The sequence below is a fragment of the Trichosurus vulpecula genome, chromosome 7 (genome assembly GCF_011100635.1).
Source record: "Trichosurus vulpecula isolate mTriVul1 chromosome 7, mTriVul1.pri, whole genome shotgun sequence".
Classification (NCBI taxonomy): Eukaryota; Metazoa; Chordata; class Mammalia; order Diprotodontia; family Phalangeridae; genus Trichosurus; species Trichosurus vulpecula.
The window spans coordinates 55,036,756-55,056,338 of record NC_050579.1 but is presented as its reverse complement, the minus strand read 5'-3'; the positions used below and the strand labels follow the sequence as shown (position 1 = coordinate 55,056,338).

Here is a 19,583-nt window from a genome sequence, read left to right as displayed (position 1 = left end):
TTCTGCTTTGTCAAAAGCTTCTTCTGCATATATTAAGTTCATCATATGGTTTTTGTTATTTGATATAGTCAATTATGTTAATAGTTTTCTTAATATTGAATCAGCCCTGCATTCCTAGTATAAATCCTACCTGGTCATAGTATATCACCTTTGTGATATATTGCTGTAATCTCCTTGATAATGTTATTTACACTTTTTGCATCAATATTCATTAGGGAAATTGTTCTATAGTTGTTTATGCTCTTCCTGGTTTAGGTATAGAAACCGTATTTGTAAAAGGAATTTGGTAGAACTCTTGCTCGGCATATTTTTCCAAATAGTTTATATAGTATTGGAATTAATTATTCTTTAAATATTTGTCAGAAATCACTTGTGAATCCATCTGGTCCTGGGGATTTCTTCTTAGGGAGCTCTTTTATTGGCTTGCTCAATTTCTTTTCCTAAGATAGGGTTATTTAAGTATTCTATTTCCTCTTCCCTTAATCTGGGCAATTTATATATTCATAAATATTCATCCATTTCACTGAGATTGTCAGACTTATTAGCATATAACTGGGCAAAATAATTGCTTTAATTTCATCTTCATTGGTAGATACATTCACCCTACTCATTTTTAATATTGGCAATTTGGTTTTCTTTTTTTTTAATCAAATTAGCCAATGTCATCTATTTTATTAGTTTTTTCATAAAACCAGTTCCCAGGGATGGAGCCAAGATGGTGGCTGGAAAGCAGGGACTAGCTTAAGCTCTCCCCTAGGTCCCTCCAAACACCTGTAAAAAATGGCTCTGAACAAATTCTAGAGCTGCAGAACCCATGAAATAGCAGAGGGAAGCAGGTCTCCAGCCCAGGAGAGCCTGGATGGTTGCTGGGAAGAGTCAAAGGAGCTAGGATTAAAACCAAGAATCACCTACCCAGCAAAACTGAGTATAATGCACCAAGGCAAAATATGCACTTTCAATAAAACAGAGGACTTTCAAGCTTTCTCAATGAAAAGACCAGAGCTGAATAGAAAATTTGACTTTCAAATACAAGAATCAAGAGAAGCATGAAAAGGTAAACAAGAAAGAGAAATCATAAGGGACTTACTAAAGTTGAACTGTTTTGTTTACATTCCTACGTGGAAAGATGATGTCTGTAATGCATGAGACCTTTTTCTCAGTATTAGGGTAGTTGAAGTGAATATACACATATATATAAACAGAGGGCACAGGGTGAGTTGAATATGAAGGGATGATATCTAAAAAAATAAAATTAAAGGATGAGAGAGAAATATATTGAGAGGGGCAGAAAGGGAGAGATAGAATGGGGTAAATTATCTCACATAAAAGTGGCAAGAAAAAGCAGTTCTGTTGAAAGGGAAGAGGGGGCAGGTGAGGGGGAATGAGTGAATCTTGCACTCATCGGATTTGACTTGAGGAGGGCATACACACTCAATTGTGTGTCTTAACCCACAGGAAAGTAGGGGGAAGGGGATAAGAAAGGGGGGATGACAGAAGGGAGGGCAGATTGGGGGAAGAGATAATCAAAAGCAAACACTTTTGAAAAGGGACAGGGTCTAGGGAGAAAATTGAATAAAGGGGGACAGGATAGGGTGGAGGGCAATATATTTAGTCTTTTACAACATGATTATTATGGAAGTGTTTTACATAATACTACATGTGTGGCCTATGTCGAACTGCTTGCCTTCTTAGGGGGGGTGGGGAGGGAAGAGCAGAGAGAATTTGGAACTCAGAGTTCTAAAAGCGGATGCTCAAAAAAAAAAAAGTTGTTTTGCATGCAACTGGAAAATAAAATATACAGACAATGAGGTACAGAAATCTATCTTGCCCTACAAGAAAGGGGAAAGGGGATGGAGGGGAGTGGGGTGACAGAACGAAGGGCTGACTGGGGAACAGGGCAATCAGAATATGTGCCATCTTGGAGTGGGGGTAGGGTAGAAATGGGGAGAAAATTTGTAACTCAAAATGTTGTGGAAATCTATGTTGAAAACTAAAAATATCAAATAATTTTAAAAAAACAGTTCCTAGTTTTATTACTTACTTTCAATTTTTATTAACGTCTCCTTTTACACTTTCAATTTTATTAGTATCACCTTTGATTTTCAGGATTTCCAATTTGGTGTTTAATTGGGGATTTTTGTTTTTTTTCTCGTTTTTTTTCCCTTTTTCTTGTTTTTTAAATTGCATGCCCAACAGTGATCTGCTACTTCTCTACTTTATTGATATAAACATTTATAGAGATATAAATTTTGCCCTAGATGCTTCTTTGGCTGTATTCCACAAAAGTTTGGTATGCTATCTCATTGTTGTTATTATCTTTACTGAAATTGTTGATTTGAATTTTTTATTCCTTATCATCTTTATTGAAGGATAGGGGAGAAGTGGTATGTATACTTAGAGATACTGTGATATAAAAACCAAAGGCATTATTAAAATTCCCACTCAAGTTCAAGTTATCAAAATTTTTTCAAGGTAAAAATTTATTTATCAAAGAAATATACAAATAGAATTAAATATAGTACAAACAACCATTAATTCACACAGTCTGCAGAGTTTCTAAGTTTCCATTATACTCCTAAGCATTCAGCCAGGCTACTCAAGTCATTACACTCCCTCAGCAAGTTCTTACCATAATTTGAGGATCATTCAACTTCCTGATGCCTTAAGAATTCCTAAGATGCCCTTCTCTCCCTTCCCTAAAGTCCATTTTTTCAGAAATCCTGCTGGATGTTTTCTTTGTTTGCCTCCCCATGCTGTTGCTTGATTTGGAAGATTTCATTTTCTAGCTGTACAATAGTCCGTTCAATTTCATAATTTTTACTGACGAGGGAGACCCAGCTAGAAAATACAAACAGGAGAAAAAAATAATAGCACCAGGTTCAATGTTCTTTGAAGATTTTATAGTACATTCTCAATGATAGGACACTAGCTTTAGAGTTGGAAGGGACCTCAGAGAGCCCTGAATCCAACTCACTGAGGCAAAAAGAGATTAAGTGACTCAACCAGGATCACATTAACTATTAAGTAACTGAGAGGATTCTGGGAAGATGGTGGATAGGTCAGAAAATTCCAAGCTCTCAAGACTTTCCTCCATAAAAGAGTTAAAATAGCACTTCAGGGTGAACAAAGTGTGGGTGGAGACAAAGAAGAATAGGGGCACAACCAGGATCTTCCTGGGACAATATGAGAAGATCTGAAGAAAAATCCCAGGACTCCCAGGATGATGTTAGGTCCCTGCAAAGGGTAAACACCTCTAGGCTAGGTTCCATTTTAATACAAGCAGCAAGCCAAAGGAACTAGTGCCAAGTCCTGGGGTTAGTTGGTTTGAGAGGCTTGAGAAGCCCAGGAAGATTGAAGGAGCCTCTGCTGATGAGGAACATCAGACCCAGCTGTGCTGCGAGGGCGAGAAGGAACCAGAATAGACCCGGTGAGTGCAGGAGCAATGGGGCAGAAAGCTCCTGGCTGTGGGCACTTACAGGAGGTTGGAGATTTGGCTTTGGTTCCAGGCTAGGGGGCAGAAATGACAATCTGGGGCAAGAGGCACCATTTCCCATACCCCAGGGGTAGAGGTGACTACAAAAATCAAGCTATTACCACCAAAAAGAAGCATAAGCAAAGGAGAAAGAATCCAACCAGAGAAAGCTATTATGGGAATAGAGATGACCAAGGTTCATCTTCAGAGGAGGATACTGAAGTAAAGAAACCCACAAAAAATAACGTCAAATGGTCACTTGCCCAAAAAGAATTTGTAGAAGATCTTAAAAAAGACTTTAAAAATCAAATGACAGAGATGGAGGAAAAATTTAAAAAAATTTTAAAATCCAAGAAAAATAAGAAGGTTATGAAAGGAAAGTCAACCAATTAGAAAAGGAGATCCAGAATCTTAAGGAGAAGAATGACACCTTGAAAATTAGAATTGGACAAAGTGAAGCCAGTGAAATTGTAAAAGATCAAGAAATAATTAAACAAAACATGAATAATGAAAAAGTAGAAGAGAAAGTGAAACATCTTATAAGAAAAACAACAGATTTGGAGAATAAAGAATTACATATATATATAAAATTGAACTAACTGAAAATTATGATCAAAAAAAGAATATTGTTACAATAATACAAGAAATAATTAAAGAAAATTGTCCTGAAGCATTAGAACAAGGCAGGGAAGCAGAAACAGAAAAAATCCATGAAACACCACTTAAAAGAGATCCTATGAGGAAAACTCATAGGAATAGCATAGTCAAATTCCAAAAAACCCAGCTCAAGGATAAAATATAAAAAGCATCAAGATTAAATATGATGGTGCCACAATTAGAATTACACAAGACCGAGCAGCAGAGACATTAAAGGACCACAGGTCTTAGAACACAATATATCAAAGAGCAAAAGACCCGGGGCTCCAGCTGAAAATATCATACCCTGCAAATTTAAGTATTATCTGGAATGAAAAAAAAATGGACATTTGATAAACTCTCAGACTTTCAAGACTTTGTTAAAAAAAATCCTTAATAGAAGATTCGACATACAAGAACCAAGAGAAACATAACGTACATACATATCAAAGACTGACTATAAGGGATTCATAAGGACAGACTGTTTACCTTTTATAAAACACATGCCTAAGATTCTTATTAATAATTGGTGAGCTCATAAGAGGGGGGTAAACCTGACTGATATGAATTTAAAAAGTAAAACCATTTAGAAATAGCTAAAAAGAGTAACTTTTATACAAATGAGGTGCAAGAGGAAGAAAGGATACAGAGGAATTAGATGGGGAAGGAGGGCTGGTAGGTCTGGTAACCTACTTTCATTGGGAATGGGTTTAAGAGGGAACAATACATATATGTTTAGAAAAGTATGGAAGTCTTCTAAATTTAGAAGAAAATGGTAGGGGTCTAGAGAGGGGGGAGAGGAGAAGAGAGGGATTTTTAGAGGGGAGAATGAGGGAATAGGTAAAAGGGGGGTATAGAAGGGTGTTGAGAGTTATGGGAATGGGAGGATAGGGGAGGGATCCTTGGAGGGGAGTAGGCAAGTAATAGGAGGGCAAGGTAGTCAGTAGAAGTAAAGTAGAGGAATCGGGAGGGACAGGAAACAAGAGATATGCACAAATATAAAAACAAAGATCAGGAGTAGAGTATGTTTGGGAAAGTATATGTCTATATATGTTTATGTGTATTTATATATCTATAGCTATAAAGAAACATATCTAAACTTTATTGTAGCCTTCAGGGGAGGTGTGGGGAGGAAAAAGTGAAAAAGTAAAAAAGTACACAGCAGAGAACAACAGAAAGCTCACAAGGAAGCAAAGGAAAGATGGACAACATACAACATTTATTATTTATCATATAGGCTTTCTTGAAATGAAAATCTATTGTTATATATTTTGAAACATCTCTCACGTTCTGCTATGCCCATGCTTTTTTTTTCCCTTTTTTACTTTGTATTTAAAAGTTTCAGTATTTAAGTTTATGATACATTTTGTTCCTTTTCTCTATTCTATTTGTGTTCTGGCCCTTGAGTCTAAAATTAAATTAAATAAAAAAAAAACCTATTAAGTAACTGAGGCAGGATTCAAACTTAGGTCCTCCTGACTTCCAAGTTCAGTGTTCTATCCTCTATGCCATCTAGCAGATAAAGAATAATAGTCACTAAAGTTCTTTCTTGAAATATTCTGAAAAGGCAGAGAAGCTCTTTCAGGGGATGACAGATAGGCACAGTATTATCCCGAAGTAGATGAACACTCAAAGCACTTTTTAGTTCAGTTATTTTATAACCTTTGAGTTTACATCAATAGCACAGAGCCACTGAAAACAGATGCACACTGATAGTGGATAAACCTTTTGCTGACAGCACCCTGAAAATGGCAGGAGTCTTCCTTCCCCTTGGTTTCTACTGACTACTGGTTCCCTTCTCTGTCACTGATTCTCACCCTCCCCAAAGAGGGGCTGGGACAGGATAGGCGAAGGGCCTCAAGACTGGCAAAGGACTCCTGAGATCAGCTGGGCCATGTCATCTGAGAATTGATTCAAAGGTTTATCAAAATTTTGTGAAGGAGTTTGGGACAAAGATGAAATCTTGGATACTTACGTCGACTCCATTTCTCGTAATTTAGACCCAGCAGTGAGTTGCATGTTTTTCCTCTGCCAGTTTAAGTCCTGAATATGTTTTCTGTTAAAGAGAAATATAAATTAGTTTTGCTTTTAGATACTAATTTTGCTATTCAGTCATCCTATACAATAGCAGCCAGTAAATTCTTATAGGATATTTAACGGCCTGTGCCAACTTGTCCTGACAGGCTTTTTTCTCAGAACTTTTTCAACAGTAAAATGGATTTGTGATAGTAACAATCAGCAAGACAGGCTATAAGTCATTCATGTCTACTCACACTGTCCATCTCTTATCCACGTCCTCCTGTAAGTTTACCATGAGGTCCACCCAATGTACTACAAAGTGCCCGGAAAACATTCACGCTATCCGCCTTCATCCCTCCCCTTTGCCATCTGACCAACCCTTCTTCTCTCTACTACTAGTTCTTCAAAGTTCCTCATTTTGCATTCCCCATGTTACAAACTTGCTCATACCTTCCATACACCTTTCCATTGCTTTTGGTGTATATTAATTTAAAATCCTTAGAGACTGTTGTGCTTTGTTTCAGAGCCATTTAACAGTAGTAGAATATTAGTATATGTTTAAAAATAAGCCTTGTAATTTCCTGAAAGCAGTTCAGCCTGTTCTCCTTAATTCCGGGGTCAACTCACTATCCATCTGTCACACATATATGTAATAAACACATACAGACAGACACACATAGACACATATCTGTCACGCATATATGTAATGGACAAGCTCTGTAGGCTGTATAGCCACCTCATGTCATAATTTAGGCAACAGATATGCTTCATCAACTTGATTTTAACTGTGTAGATGGTCAAGCCAACCTCCTCAATGTTCCAGGGCTCAATGTAACCAGCACAATATCACCCACAAACAGAACATCTGAAGCACCTCGCCATCCACAATCTGAATTCTGCTTTGGCTCTCTCCATTTACAGCGGCAATGCTGGCAAGCATTTATTTTCGTTTTATACCTTGACTCATGTTTATGTTCAGAGGGTCAATGAACAAATACTGCTACATCTTTCAAGGAATACCAAATGATTTTTTAAAATACAAACAGAAGACTGGTTTTGGGGAAAAAAAAAAACCTTTAGGGCAGCATTTTGCTCTCCCAGATCAAATGCTTTTAAAATAATAAACAAATAAGCACTGTGGGTTCCTGTATACTCTACATCTTTTTGTTGATTTTGTGATGGTAAAGATGCAGTCCACTATGGAACGTCAACTACAAAAGCCTAACTATTCCTGAATGACAAAATGGGGATGGTATTGATGTGTCTGTGGAAATAATTCCAGGTAGCAGATATAGACACACAGACACACAAACACACACAATGGGTTTTGAGCAGACTGGTGACACGATCAGTTATGACCAGCCACAGCAAGTAAGACAGAAAGAAACAGAAGTTAAGACTGGAGATTATTAAAATAGTCTTCTTCTCGTTGTTCAGTCGTGTCTGACTCTTCGTGACCCCATTTGGGATCTTCTTGGCAAAGATACTGGAGTGGTTTGCCATTTCCTTCTCCAGCTTAGAGATGAGGAAATTGAGGCAAGCAGGGTTAAGTGGCTTGCCCAGGGTCACACAGCTAGTAGGTGTCTGAGGCCAGATTTTAACTCAGGAAGACTGGTCTTCAGGACTCCAAGCCCAGCACTCTATCCACTGTGCCACCTATAGTCTAGGAAAAAAAATATTCTTTCTATGTTATAGCTAAGAAAATCTCCTTTTGCTAACTGATGAATAACCCTTAAGTGTCTCATTTAATCCCAACGCTGAACCTGAACTAAAAGGATGCCTCTATAATTCAGTAAAGTAGAAGGACTGGCTACATGGTAAGACCTAGCAGAGCAAGGTGGGATGTGTGGAATGACTATCATCTGTCAACATACTCCCCTGGAATACTGAAGGTGTTCTTAGATAAAAATGAAGCCAATGCAAGGTAAAAGTTACCTTAACTTCTGCAGCTCCTTCTGGGCTTGTTCAATCATATGAACCAGATTTCTCCAAGTGAAGAAAAACAAAATGGAAATAAAAAGATTAGGACACAGTAAAGCCTGGTGATAATAGGCCACCAGTCAAGTGAAACACAACAGTTACATAAAAATGGCCAAGTGTCAATGCTTTTATATTGTTATACCAATAATAAATGAAATCAAATAAAAATCAACGTTAAAATATTGCTTATTTCATACTTATCTTCTTTTAAAATTTCTATTTAACAAGAAGACTCAAATTTGGAACAGCTACACAGTAATCTTAGCAGAGGGCCACCTAAGAAGCCATCAGCCCAGATTTGTGAATAACCACCTTTCAATATCCCACAAGCACTGTCCCAGTTGCGTGGCAATTATCTTTTGGTGTTACTTGAACGGCATGCTAGCTGCTTTTCTGAAGCTTTGCCTTTTTGGATCTGAAGGCATATACACTCAGGACTTTCAACAGCAGAAACCTAAGTATGAGTTAAATTACGTTCTCTAGGTCTCAGTTTCCTCATTTGCTAGGTGAGGAGATTGGGCCTGATCTATTGGGTTCCTTCCAATTCTAAATCCTATGATTCTTCCCGTGGCTTCCCTGACACTGGCATCTCTTGGCTATCCTCCTACCTGACTACTCTTTCTCAGTCTCCTTTTATGAATCATCTTTTACTTGCTAACCCCTAATCACAGGTGTTCCTTAAGGCTCCTTCCTAGACTGCCTTCTCTCTATATACTGTCCCTTGGTGATCTCACCTATTCCCATGGGCTCAAGTATTATTTGTACACAGACGACACCCAAGCCAATATTTTCAGACTTAATTTCTATCCTGAATTCTAGTTTCACATTACCAACTTGCCTGGACATCTTCCCCTATCTCAAATTTAACATATCCTCAATAGAACCCATTACTTCCTCCCCTTAAACCAACACATGCTTCCACTCCTTCAGTTTCCTAATCCCAGTTATCCATACTTCTTCCCTTTCAATCATCCTTCATGTCTAGCTGTCCAGTCTTGTCAATTTTAATCCCATATCTTTAAAATCCATCCCCTCCCCACTTTTGGACACATAGGTTCCAAGCCTCATTAACTCTTGCCTGACCTATTGTTAGTATCTAACTGGTATCCTTGTTTCCAGTCTCTCCCCCTCATTAGTCAAAAGACCATACAAGCGTAAAAATAAAACCCAGCACAATGTCTCATACATGGTGGGAAGCTTAACAAGCACTTGTCAAATTTAAGTGACTTGATTATGAAACTTACCCATTTACCCAGCTTTTCAGTAATTAACTAGGTTAGTCTCCCCAAAAGTCCATTAACAAGCCCTTTCGCCTTGATAGGATGAGCCAAATCATGTGCTCTCTCTGCTGCCATGGTGTTTCAAGAAACTAGGGACACCTATATGCCATGATGAAGTGTTAAGAAGAGGATTTTAGCAGAGGACTCAATCCCAAATATGGGTGAGCTATAGGTGGAAAAAATATATTAGCCCAAGCTCCCTTAGATTTCCTGAACCCAATGACTACTGAAGGAGGTAAGGAAAAGGGTAAGGAAAAGGTTAAGTGGAAGATCCAATGGATAGGCACCTCTCATGGCGGTGTAAAAGGAAGGTTCTTAAGGAAAAAAGAGAATGGGCTGGAAAAATGGTCTAGTGGCTCCCTTAGGGGACTGCTTCACTGTAAAGTAGGTCCCTGAAGGACATACCAGTGGTTAGATAAGACATCTTAATCCATCTACACATAATAACCCTTTTTGAGCACAGTGCTGACCTGGTCCGCTAGTATTTAACTTCATTCTGAATTCCTTTCTACAAAAATGTGATTTTAAAAACACCAAACGAGGCTGAAGATGTTCTTACTTACTCATTATATACCTTCCAGGCATTGCAACCATGTTGTGACATCAACTCAAGGTTTTCAATGCGAACTGCCTGATGCTCCAATTGGGCCATTGAATTGTTTACACATTCCTGCCATGCGGTGATATCATTTTTCTGCCCAGAGGAGGGAGCTGGAAGTTCATATCTGAAATTATAGGGCAGGAAAATAATACTTAACCATCTAATAATAGTGACATAGAAGAGAGTGTTAGGAGTTGGAATGAGGAAGACGTGTTCAAATCCTACTTATGATAATTAGCTTTTTGGTTCTGGACAGGTCATTTAAGCTCTCTGAGCCTCAGTTTTCTCATCTATAAAACAAGGATGATAGTAATAGCATCTGCCTCACATGACTGAGGCATGAGGATCAAATAAAAGTATATACATATATATATAAAAAGTGCTTTGTAAACCTTAAAAAACACTATTAAAACCTGAGCTATTATTTTAAGACTACAGAAAGATTAAAACAAGACAGAGAACAAGATGACACTTACTAAAATATTTTCTAATTCTTGATGCTATTTTCTTCTTATGAATTGTGTTTAGAATTTTGTATTTTCTATTCCTTCTTGCTATAGCTCTTTTTACCATTAGGTCAAAAAAAAAATCAATACGGATGCTTTTTAAAGGCATAGCATATTATAATCATGTACTCAATTTCATTTAATTAGTTTTACCAGATAGAGCTGCCTTTGAGTTTAACTGAAGAATTTTACCAAAAACTATTTAAAAAGAGGCTTTAAATTCACGTGGAATTGTGGAAGAGGGACCTTGAAACAAGATTTGATCACCACATTTCATGTTTAAAAAAATAAGACATCTAAACATATAATATAGTCTAGTAACTATTACAACCTTGCTTACCACTTAGAGAAAAGGCATCATTAGGAGATGTGAGGGTACCAAAAATAGCAACCTCATAATTTCAGCCTTTCCTCCTCCCCAGACCAGACAGGATTTGTCTCTTTTCCAGAAAATGGTAGCCCAGAAAAAAAGAAGGTAGTGAACAGACATGCCCCCTACAATTCTACCATTCTGACCTAACGTGGCAATGTCAAAAAAGTATCTCCTACATCCAGCCTACCAATTAGAGATGAGTTAAAAATATTCTGAATATGTGCTTAAATTCATCTCAGTTAATGAAGCTTCTCCCCCCTCCAACATCTCCATAACCCTCAACTACACAGAAGTTAGATAGTACCTTCTCACAAATTATTTTGAACTAGATAACCCCATTGCCTAACCTCTAATATAGGAGAGTAAGAACTCAGATGGGAGTAAAGAGGAAATTTTACAGTATATAGCACTTCTTCAGGGAGACAGCCCAGGCAGGATACAAAAGTGAGTGGCATAAGGGAAGAAAGGGAGGTGGGAGTACATCAAAGACAAATTCTGCCTACTCAGCAAATTTAGTCTGGGTCCTAGTGACTATGACCACCCTGTGAATCATGCTATTGTATATAGTGTGGTACATGAAGCAGGGTATGTACAAGTTAAAACAATGATTACAGTATAAAAAAATATACATGTAAAACAATATAGTTAAAATCCAAGTTTCCGGGAACCTCTACATATTTCTCCAGAGAAACTTGAAAATGCATATTTTAACACAAACCAACCCAGAAAAAGAACTTACCGTTTCATGCTAAGCAATTCAATTGGTTGCCGGGCAGCCAATCTTTCAAATTCATTTCTCATAATGTCAGTCTAAATTGAGAAGAGAATTATTTTTAGAAGACAATTGCAGACTGGATTCAACAACTAAACCAACCATACATCAACAACAACAAAAAAATCAAACCAATACACCTTATCCATCCTCTTCTCTCATCCTTATCTGTTCCCTCCAGGAACAGGACAGGAAACAGAGATAACTCCAATTTTAAATTCAGGTGATAAGTAACCTGCTGAGGATGGAGAGATAGCTAGTACGACCTTTGTATAACACAACTGCTCACCCTGAGAGTAAAAGATATACCTTGCCATATGTGATAGGAGTAATAAGGGATAAATCCAGATATTAAATTTTAGTGCTATATGTCACACCTTCAGGCCGCTGTGACTTCCTTGCTATTACTGACATTGTAATATTTACAGAATGCTCCCAAATTCTGCCCTTTGGCTTGAGAAGGTTGGGTAAACAAAACAGGCAGCTTCCCCCTAAGGTAAACTTACAGGAATTGCTCTGGCACAATCTTTCTAATAATCAGCCCTATTTAGCCTAATAAAAGCATTCCCTGATGATGTTCATTTAAAAAAAAATTCAGGTTATCCATTTCTTTCAAAATTGTCAAATCATAATAAAAAAGACATATTTTCAAACCAATCGAAGTTACCTGGTACTCTTGAAAGTCTAATGACACTGATTATGTCTCCAGATTTACACCCTGTATCTTCTGAAAAGTTTTATTGATGCTCTTTTTCTTTTACCACTGTCCTAAAGACATCTTAAACACATGTCCAAAATGGAACTCCTTACCTTTCAACTAAAACCCTCCCTTCTTAATTTCCCAATTTAATCACCCAGGCTCACAGGCAAGCATTATCCTCAATTCCTCTTACCCTGCCATGTCCAATCTGTTGCTAAGGCCTGTCCCTTCTACCTTCACAATCTCTCTCCCATATACTCCCTTCTCTCCTCTGACACTACCACCACGATGCAGGCCCTTACCACCTCTTGCCTACACTACTGCAACAGCCTTCTGGTTGTTTTTCTTGACTCAAGTCATTCCCCACCCCAGTCAATCTCCACTCTTACCAAAGTGATCTTCCTAAAGTACAGATCTATCCATGTCATTTTCCTACTTAAATAAATTTTAGTAGTTCCTTATTTCCTCCAGGATCAAATACCAAGTCCTATTTGGCTTTTAAAGCCTTTTATAACCTTTCCTACCATTCTTATACTTTACTGTCCTCCACTCAACCTACAATTCAGTGACACTAGCCTCCTTGCTGTTCTTCACATAAGATACTCTATCTCCTAACTCTGGGCATTTTCATTGGCTGCCCGTGCCTGAAATGTTCTTCCTCTTTATCTCTACCTCCTGGCTTCCTTCAAGTTTCAAGTAAAATCCCACCTTCTGCAAGAAATCTCTCCCGATCCTCCCTAATGCGCTTGTGTGTGTATGTGCATGCATGTACACAGAAAAACTTATTTAGTGAGATGATGCCAAAGGAGTGTGGGTCATAAAGCTGACACACCACCCTCCCTGAGCCCTCATCAAATAAATCAATGATTTGAGGCTCATGAGAAGTAAAAGCTGCAAAATTAGGGTCTGGTTATTGGCCCACTATGATTAAGTCATAACAAGGGTGTCATATCACCTTCCCTTTCAAGATTACCGTCAATCTACTACACGTTGTACATAAAAAGCCATTTTCATGCTGTCTCCTCTATCTGAATGTGTGCTCCTTGGAAGAAGGGCCTGTCTCTGCCTTTCTTTGTATCCACCGCACTTAGTATAGTGCCTGGCACATAGAAAACATCTTTTTTTTTTAAATTCTTTTTTTTTCTTTTGTTTTTATTTTTGAGGGGGGAAGGCAGGGCAATTGGGGTTAAGTGACTTGCCCATGGTCACACAGCTAGTAAGTATGTCAAGTGTCTAAGGCTGGATTTGAACTCAGGTCCTCCTGACTCCAGGGCCAGTGCTCTACTCACTGCGCCACCTAGCTGCCCCACATAGAAAACATCTAATAAATGCTTGCTGACTGACTCCTACTACCAGAAAATTCTTTCTTGAAGACAAATCAATACACTGGTCATGTCTGAAAACTTATGCTTAATTCTACTCCTCTAGTAGAGCACTTCTTAAACTATGGGTTGCAGCTGTACTGAAGGGATCGCGAATGGAAAAAGTTTAAGAAGCCCTGGGCTAGTATAACAATTTTCTGCTGAAAGGCATCATTAGAGTCGCATGTTATGACTGGTCACTGCATTGATTAGAGTTCTGAAGTCTTTCAATGCTATTTTATTTTCCATTACTGTGTTCTTTTCCTGGCACTGCTTACTTCCTTCTACAACGATCATGTAAATCTTTCCAAGTTTCTCTGAATTCTTCACATTCATCATTTCTTAATTGTATTACATTCATATTCCATAATGTGTTTAGCCACTCCTCAACTGATGGAGTTGTTTCCAGTTCTTTGTTAGCCTGAAAAGTGCTATTATAAATATTTTTGTGAATAAGATTGTCCCTTCTGTCTTTGATTCCTTTAACTGCCTGCGTATCTTTCCAATGCTGTCAGTGAGAAAAAAAAAATTTCAATGCAACATTCACTTTATAAGAACAAACAAAAAAATGTTGTCATAAATCCATGAACTTTACCTAAAGGAAAGTTTATCGGGCCCTCATGAAGGGCTTTGGAATTCTTACTTACAGCAGATAAGAAGGAAAAAGCTATGAAGGAAGAGCTGCTGGAAGCAGGAGCACAAACAGCAGCAAGAAGTGACGAGGGAGGAAACAGAGAACCAGGAAAAGGAGATACCTAATACAAGTAGCATGGCACAAGGGTAATTGCATGTGTAGTCTCTCGGTGCCACAGCAGAGCGATTTTTATAGTCATGTCATAAGACATGAAGAAAAAGTTAAAGTGTGGTCACCAAACTATTTATAAAGGCAGGAAATCACGTGTTATTTAAAGATTTCCATTAAAATAAAAAGTTAGTACGTTAGACTAAGATTCAGTTATATAGAAGCCTTTTCACTGCACTACAACTGCTCTCTCCAGTTAGCAATGATCTCATAACTTCCAAATTCAATAGATTTTTCTCAATCCTAATCATTTAGTCATTATATCCCCAGTTCCTAGCACAGTGCCTTGCATATAGTGATACTTAATAAATGTCTGTTAAAGACATCTTTAAAATGCCATTAGAGAAGGAAAGAAAAAGTCTTTCACAACTTTGGATGGGGGAAAAATCTTTAAACAAGAAATAGAGATGATTAAAGAAGATAAAATGACCAATTATGATTGCATACATTAAATGCCAGCAGTCAAAGGCAGAAATGCAAGCTGTAACAACCACATGAAAAAAAATGCTCCAAAACACTAATAAGAGAAATGCAAATTAAAACACCTCAGACCCATTAGGTTGACAAAGTAGACAAAATGTCAATTTGTCATTGGAGGAGCTGTGAGACAACAATCACTCTAATGCATTGCTAGTGAAGCTAATGGTCCAACTTTAAAATGCCTCAGAGGTCACTAAATTCTGCATATCCTTTGACCTAGCAATACTATTACTGGATATATACACTGAAAGGGTCAAAGATAAAACTAAGTAACATATACATGCAAAATATTGATAACCACACTTTCTGCTGTATCAAAGAACTGGAAACTGTGTGTCCACTAACTTGGGGATGGCCGAACAAATTATAGTATGTGAATATAATATTACTATACTGTAAGAAATGACAAAAGGGACAGTTTTAGAGAAACTTGAGATAATTCATGTAAACTCATGCAGACTAAACTAAGCAGAAACAGGGGACAATTTGCACAGTCACTGCAATACCATAAAATAAAACAATTCTGAAATACTTCAGAACCTTGATCAAAGCAATGACTAATTACAACCCAGTAGACTGGTACGGAAGCATGCTTCCCACCTTTTGACAGAAAGTCGATGGATTAGAGATATGGAATGAGATACGTTCTCAGGCATAATCAATGTGTTCACTTTTTTTTTTCCTAAGTGACTAATTTCTCACAAAGGAAGACTTCTATTAGAGTGGGACGAGTTGGTGGCTAGTGATTCAAAACTTTCTGTTTTGGTAACTGTTGATAGAGACCTGAATACCAAGTACACCGTTCCATGCTATGCCCTCAGATTTCTATTCTTTTCTTTCTGCTCTGTCTTCATGCTATTTAAAAACTGTTTCTGAAGTTCTGACCTTTGTGAAATCAACCATAAATGCCATATTCAGTTGTATTAGCTGAAATCCACAAGTTACAACAATGATCAGTAAGAGGAAGCTGGGATTCTATCCTATGCTCCCTAGCACTTTTCTAGATAGGAAGGCAAAAAGTTCACTCTCACCTCAAAGGCCGAGTAATCCGGAGCAGGCAGGTAGCTCAGATAGTTCTTGGTTGGCCGGTACCGACGTGTTTCCTCCTCTACCAAGGCAGCAGCCTAAGAAAAATGGGAAAAATCTCAGGGGAGTTTATATAGGTAGAATAAGCTGAAAGAAAGAGAGGTGGAGGAAAGAGAAGGCAAGTGTTTCTGGAGAAAACATTTCAAAATAATTCTGCAGGAGAAAGCACACTAGATCAAACGATCTGTTATTTTAATATCTATGCAGCTGTTAAAGTGATTTTCTGACCACATCACTTGACTACTCAAAGGCCGATGGTTCTCCATTGCCTTTAGGCCCAAGGACAAACTCCTTTGTCTGGATTTCAAAACCCTCCAAAATCGAGACCCTGGCTTACAGTACTGCCTTCTCACATTCTGTGGTCCAGGCAATGACCTTCTTGCTCCCTTTCCTCTCTCTGGGCCTTTGCACGGGCTGTCACCTTCGGCTGGAAAGCATTTGCTCTTCTGCCTCTTAGAATCCCTTTTTCCCCTCAATACTCAGTTTAAACACTGCCTTTCTACAGGAATCCATTCCTCATCATTCCAGATGCCAGTGCCTTTCTTCTTTTTTAAAAAAAAAGCCTTCTAGCCTTCCTTACTTTTTCCTACATTGAGCAGGAAAGGATTCATACTAAACTTTCATTAATATGGGGCTCCTGGGTGAGAGAACTCCCTCTACCAAATGAAGCTCTGCAATTTAGAGTACTAGAGTTGGCCTAGAGTCACGCACCTCCTATGTGTCAGAAATAAAACTTGAATCCAGGTCTTCCTGGCTGTCTTTCTCTCTAAGTCAAGCTGTCACTTAGTAGGCAATAGTATCACATAATAGGTGCTTAAAAAATACTAATTTGCCGGTTGATCAAAGATCAAAGTCCAGTCTGGTTGGATCTCAGAGAGTGTGTTGAGGAACAACACATAATTTTGGAAAGGTAGGGTAATGCCGGGTTTTAGGAAGGGCTTCAACTCAAGTCAAATCAAAAAGTATTAAGTGCCTTCTGTGTGTAAATGCTGGGGGTGCAAAGAAAAGCAAAAAACCAGTCCCTGTTCTCAATCTAGCCCAATTAGGGAGAGAGACAACACACAAACAACTGTTCATATATACAACACAAACCTATGTATTTATATGTAATTTGAATTGTGCATAATTACGGGATAAACGGGAGATTCAATCTAAAACCGAAGGACGGGGAAAGGCTATTTCAACTGGGACCTACAGAAGCCACGGAAGCCAAGCGCTGGAAATGAGAACTGAACTACAGCGCGGGAACAGCTCGTAAAAACGCACGAGGGTTTTGGGAAAGAACAGCAAGGACGTCCGTCTGCACCGCAAGTTTCAGGGGGACCCCGCAACTCGGCGAGGACAGAAGCAACACGGACAGATTAGGAGCCGGAAGAGGTTTTCAGGCACCCAAGCCCTTCACACAGCCAATAAGAAAGTTACAGTCGCGTGAGGGAACCAGGGCGGGGGAAGGTCCCCGTGGGGAGAGGCGGGCAGGGAGTGGGAGCGGGGGCGGGGCAGGCAGGCCTTGCCCGGAAGCTGAAGCGAGGCCAAAGAACAAGGGGGCGGGCGGGAGCGGTGGGGAGGCGGAGCTTACGGGACTCGGGTGCTTTGTAAAGCGAGGGAATGAAGGGGGGTCGTCCCGTACTCACCGCTTCCCGCACGCCAGGAGCTTCGTAACCCTGATCGAAGTATGGCAGGGCGTCCACCACTGCCTCCCCAGCCACGAGCCCGGTACCCGCCATCCTACGGCCTCAGCTTCTCGCGGAGCGCGCCTCCAGGCAGACCGTTGGCGCCGGTGTCTGCACGCCGAGGCAGTCACCGATCGTGCGCGTGCGCAGCTTTCCGGCGCGTGCTCAGATGCAGTTGCTGAATAGCTAACGAGGATAGACCTCTTACCAGAATTCTTCTCCCTGTTTTTTCGGCTCGACTTTCCCAGGCTCATGTGAAGGGATATGGATCCTTCAAATCTCTTTGATTCAAAATCCCCACTAAAAGCAAGTCGGAGACATAAAAAGTAAGCCCCGCCCCTTCCGCAACGTGGACCACGTGACCCGACGTCTGCGTGAGGCTCTAGGACGCAGGCTCTTTTCCCAGCATGCTCCGCGAGAAGCGGGAATCCAGTGGGATCAGAGGTCAAAGCCGCCACAGCCGAGTGTTTTTCTAAATCCCTCCTCTCCCTTATTACCGATTTCTTTCTTCCTTTCCTCCTTTCTTCCCCAACGCCTGATAAAATGACTGCAGCGGCAGCAGGTTTCTAGCAAATTCTTTCAACGGTCACATAGCGAGGAGCCCCGTTAGATTCACATCAGGACAAAACTCTTCATCCAGGCCGTTGCTCTGTCTCTGCGTGTAAATCCCCTCGTGTCTCATTTGTCACGTGCAGACAGAGCTGCCAGGGCAGAATGAGGGGGTGGGGGTAGGGAGAGACCCTCCCTACTATCAAGGCTTAGTTGTAGCTTAAAGGGACTTGGCTCATCATGGCCAACATTGCTCGTGGCATAGCAGTTATTTGTAGATTTTGAGAGCTGGAGAGAATCCGTGTTCATCTAGTTTAACCACCTCATTTTTATAGGTTGGGATGGAGGCCCGCGTGGGCTTTTTATTTTTAATAATCATATTTTAACATTCATTTAAAAAAAATTTTAGTTTCCAGTTCCCTCTCTCCCCAATCCCTCCAGAAGCAAACAATGTTATATCAGTTATACACGCGAAGTCATACAAAACATTTCCATATTAGCCATGTTGCAAAGAAAAAAGAGAAAATAAATGAAAATAAGTTTGCTTCAGTCTGCACTCAGTTCATGTAGATAGCCTTTTTCTTCTTGAATCCTTTGCAACCGAGAGACTGCTACAGTTAAGCATGTGATGTTGAAGAAAAACAATCACCCCACCCCACCCCACCCCCACTTAACAAAACCTGACCCAACTAAGCTGAACACACAAAGCTGTGCTGTGCACCTCACCCTTTGGGTTCACAGGACTCTACAAATATTGCATCCAGCAATCCCCATAGAGACTGTCCCTCCCTACTTTCATAGTTTGAGTGCTCTGTTTGACCTCCAGTCTTTCAGACCTGCTAGTGGATGAGATGTTCTCTGGGCTCTCGAGAAACAGGCTGAAAGTTTTCCCCTTCTGTAACTGGCAGAGCCAAAACAGTCAAGGCCACAGCCAGATCTCGTGTCTTCAGATCCAGTTCCCTTTCTACCACACGACACTTGGAAGGGTATTCATTCATTCAACATTGTGCCAACCGTAGGGCATGGTTCTGGGCTCCAGATGAGAAGAGGGCAGGAGATGGTATTGGAAGTAAGGAAATACGGAGTCTGTATTAGGTACAGTGGAAAGAACGTGGGGCTTGAAGCAAGAGATCCTGGGTGTGAACTTTGCCTTTGTTACTACCTGTGTGTTTAAACCTCAACTTCCTCATTTGTAAAATGAAAAAATTAGACTAACCGAACTCTAAAAGCTATGATCTTAAAAGTCAGGTTTTAGGTATTCCATGGCACAAGTACTTTGTATTTGAATAAAGTAAA

The 19,583-nt window shown here is 39.6% G+C and overlaps 1 protein-coding gene across 1 annotated transcript; it reads right to left on the bottom strand.

Moving 5' to 3' along the window:
• Positions 1–2,378: 2,378 nt before the first annotated feature.
• On the bottom strand, positions 2,379–18,129 carry BCAS2 (BCAS2 pre-mRNA processing factor). Its single transcript, XM_036765834.1, has 7 exons — positions 17,700–18,129; positions 16,014–16,106; positions 11,607–11,677; positions 9,951–10,112; positions 8,063–8,113; positions 6,084–6,164; positions 2,379–2,838 (listed from the first exon to the last, which is right to left on the bottom strand). The coding sequence occupies exons 1-7, from the start codon at positions 17,790–17,792 to the stop codon at positions 2,712–2,714; spliced, it is 678 nt and encodes a 225-aa protein (XP_036621729.1). The 5' UTR covers positions 17,793–18,129; the 3' UTR covers positions 2,379–2,711.
• Between the last annotated feature and the right edge of the window lie 1,454 nt (positions 18,130–19,583).

Excerpts from the sequence above, each read along its gene's own strand:
- BCAS2 (XM_036765834.1), bottom strand. The coding sequence starts at position 17,792 with ATGGCGGGTACCGGGCTCGTGGCTGGGGAGGCAGTGGTGGACGCCCTG. Across the intron at positions 11,678-16,013 it reads CGGATTACTCGGCCTTTGAG|ACTGACATTATGAGAAATGA; the intron begins GTGAGAGTGAAC and ends TTCTCAATTTAG. Across the intron at positions 10,113-11,606 it reads GAATTGCTTAGCATGAAACG|ATATGAACTTCCAGCTCCCT; the intron begins GTAAGTTCTTTT and ends CTATAATTTCAG.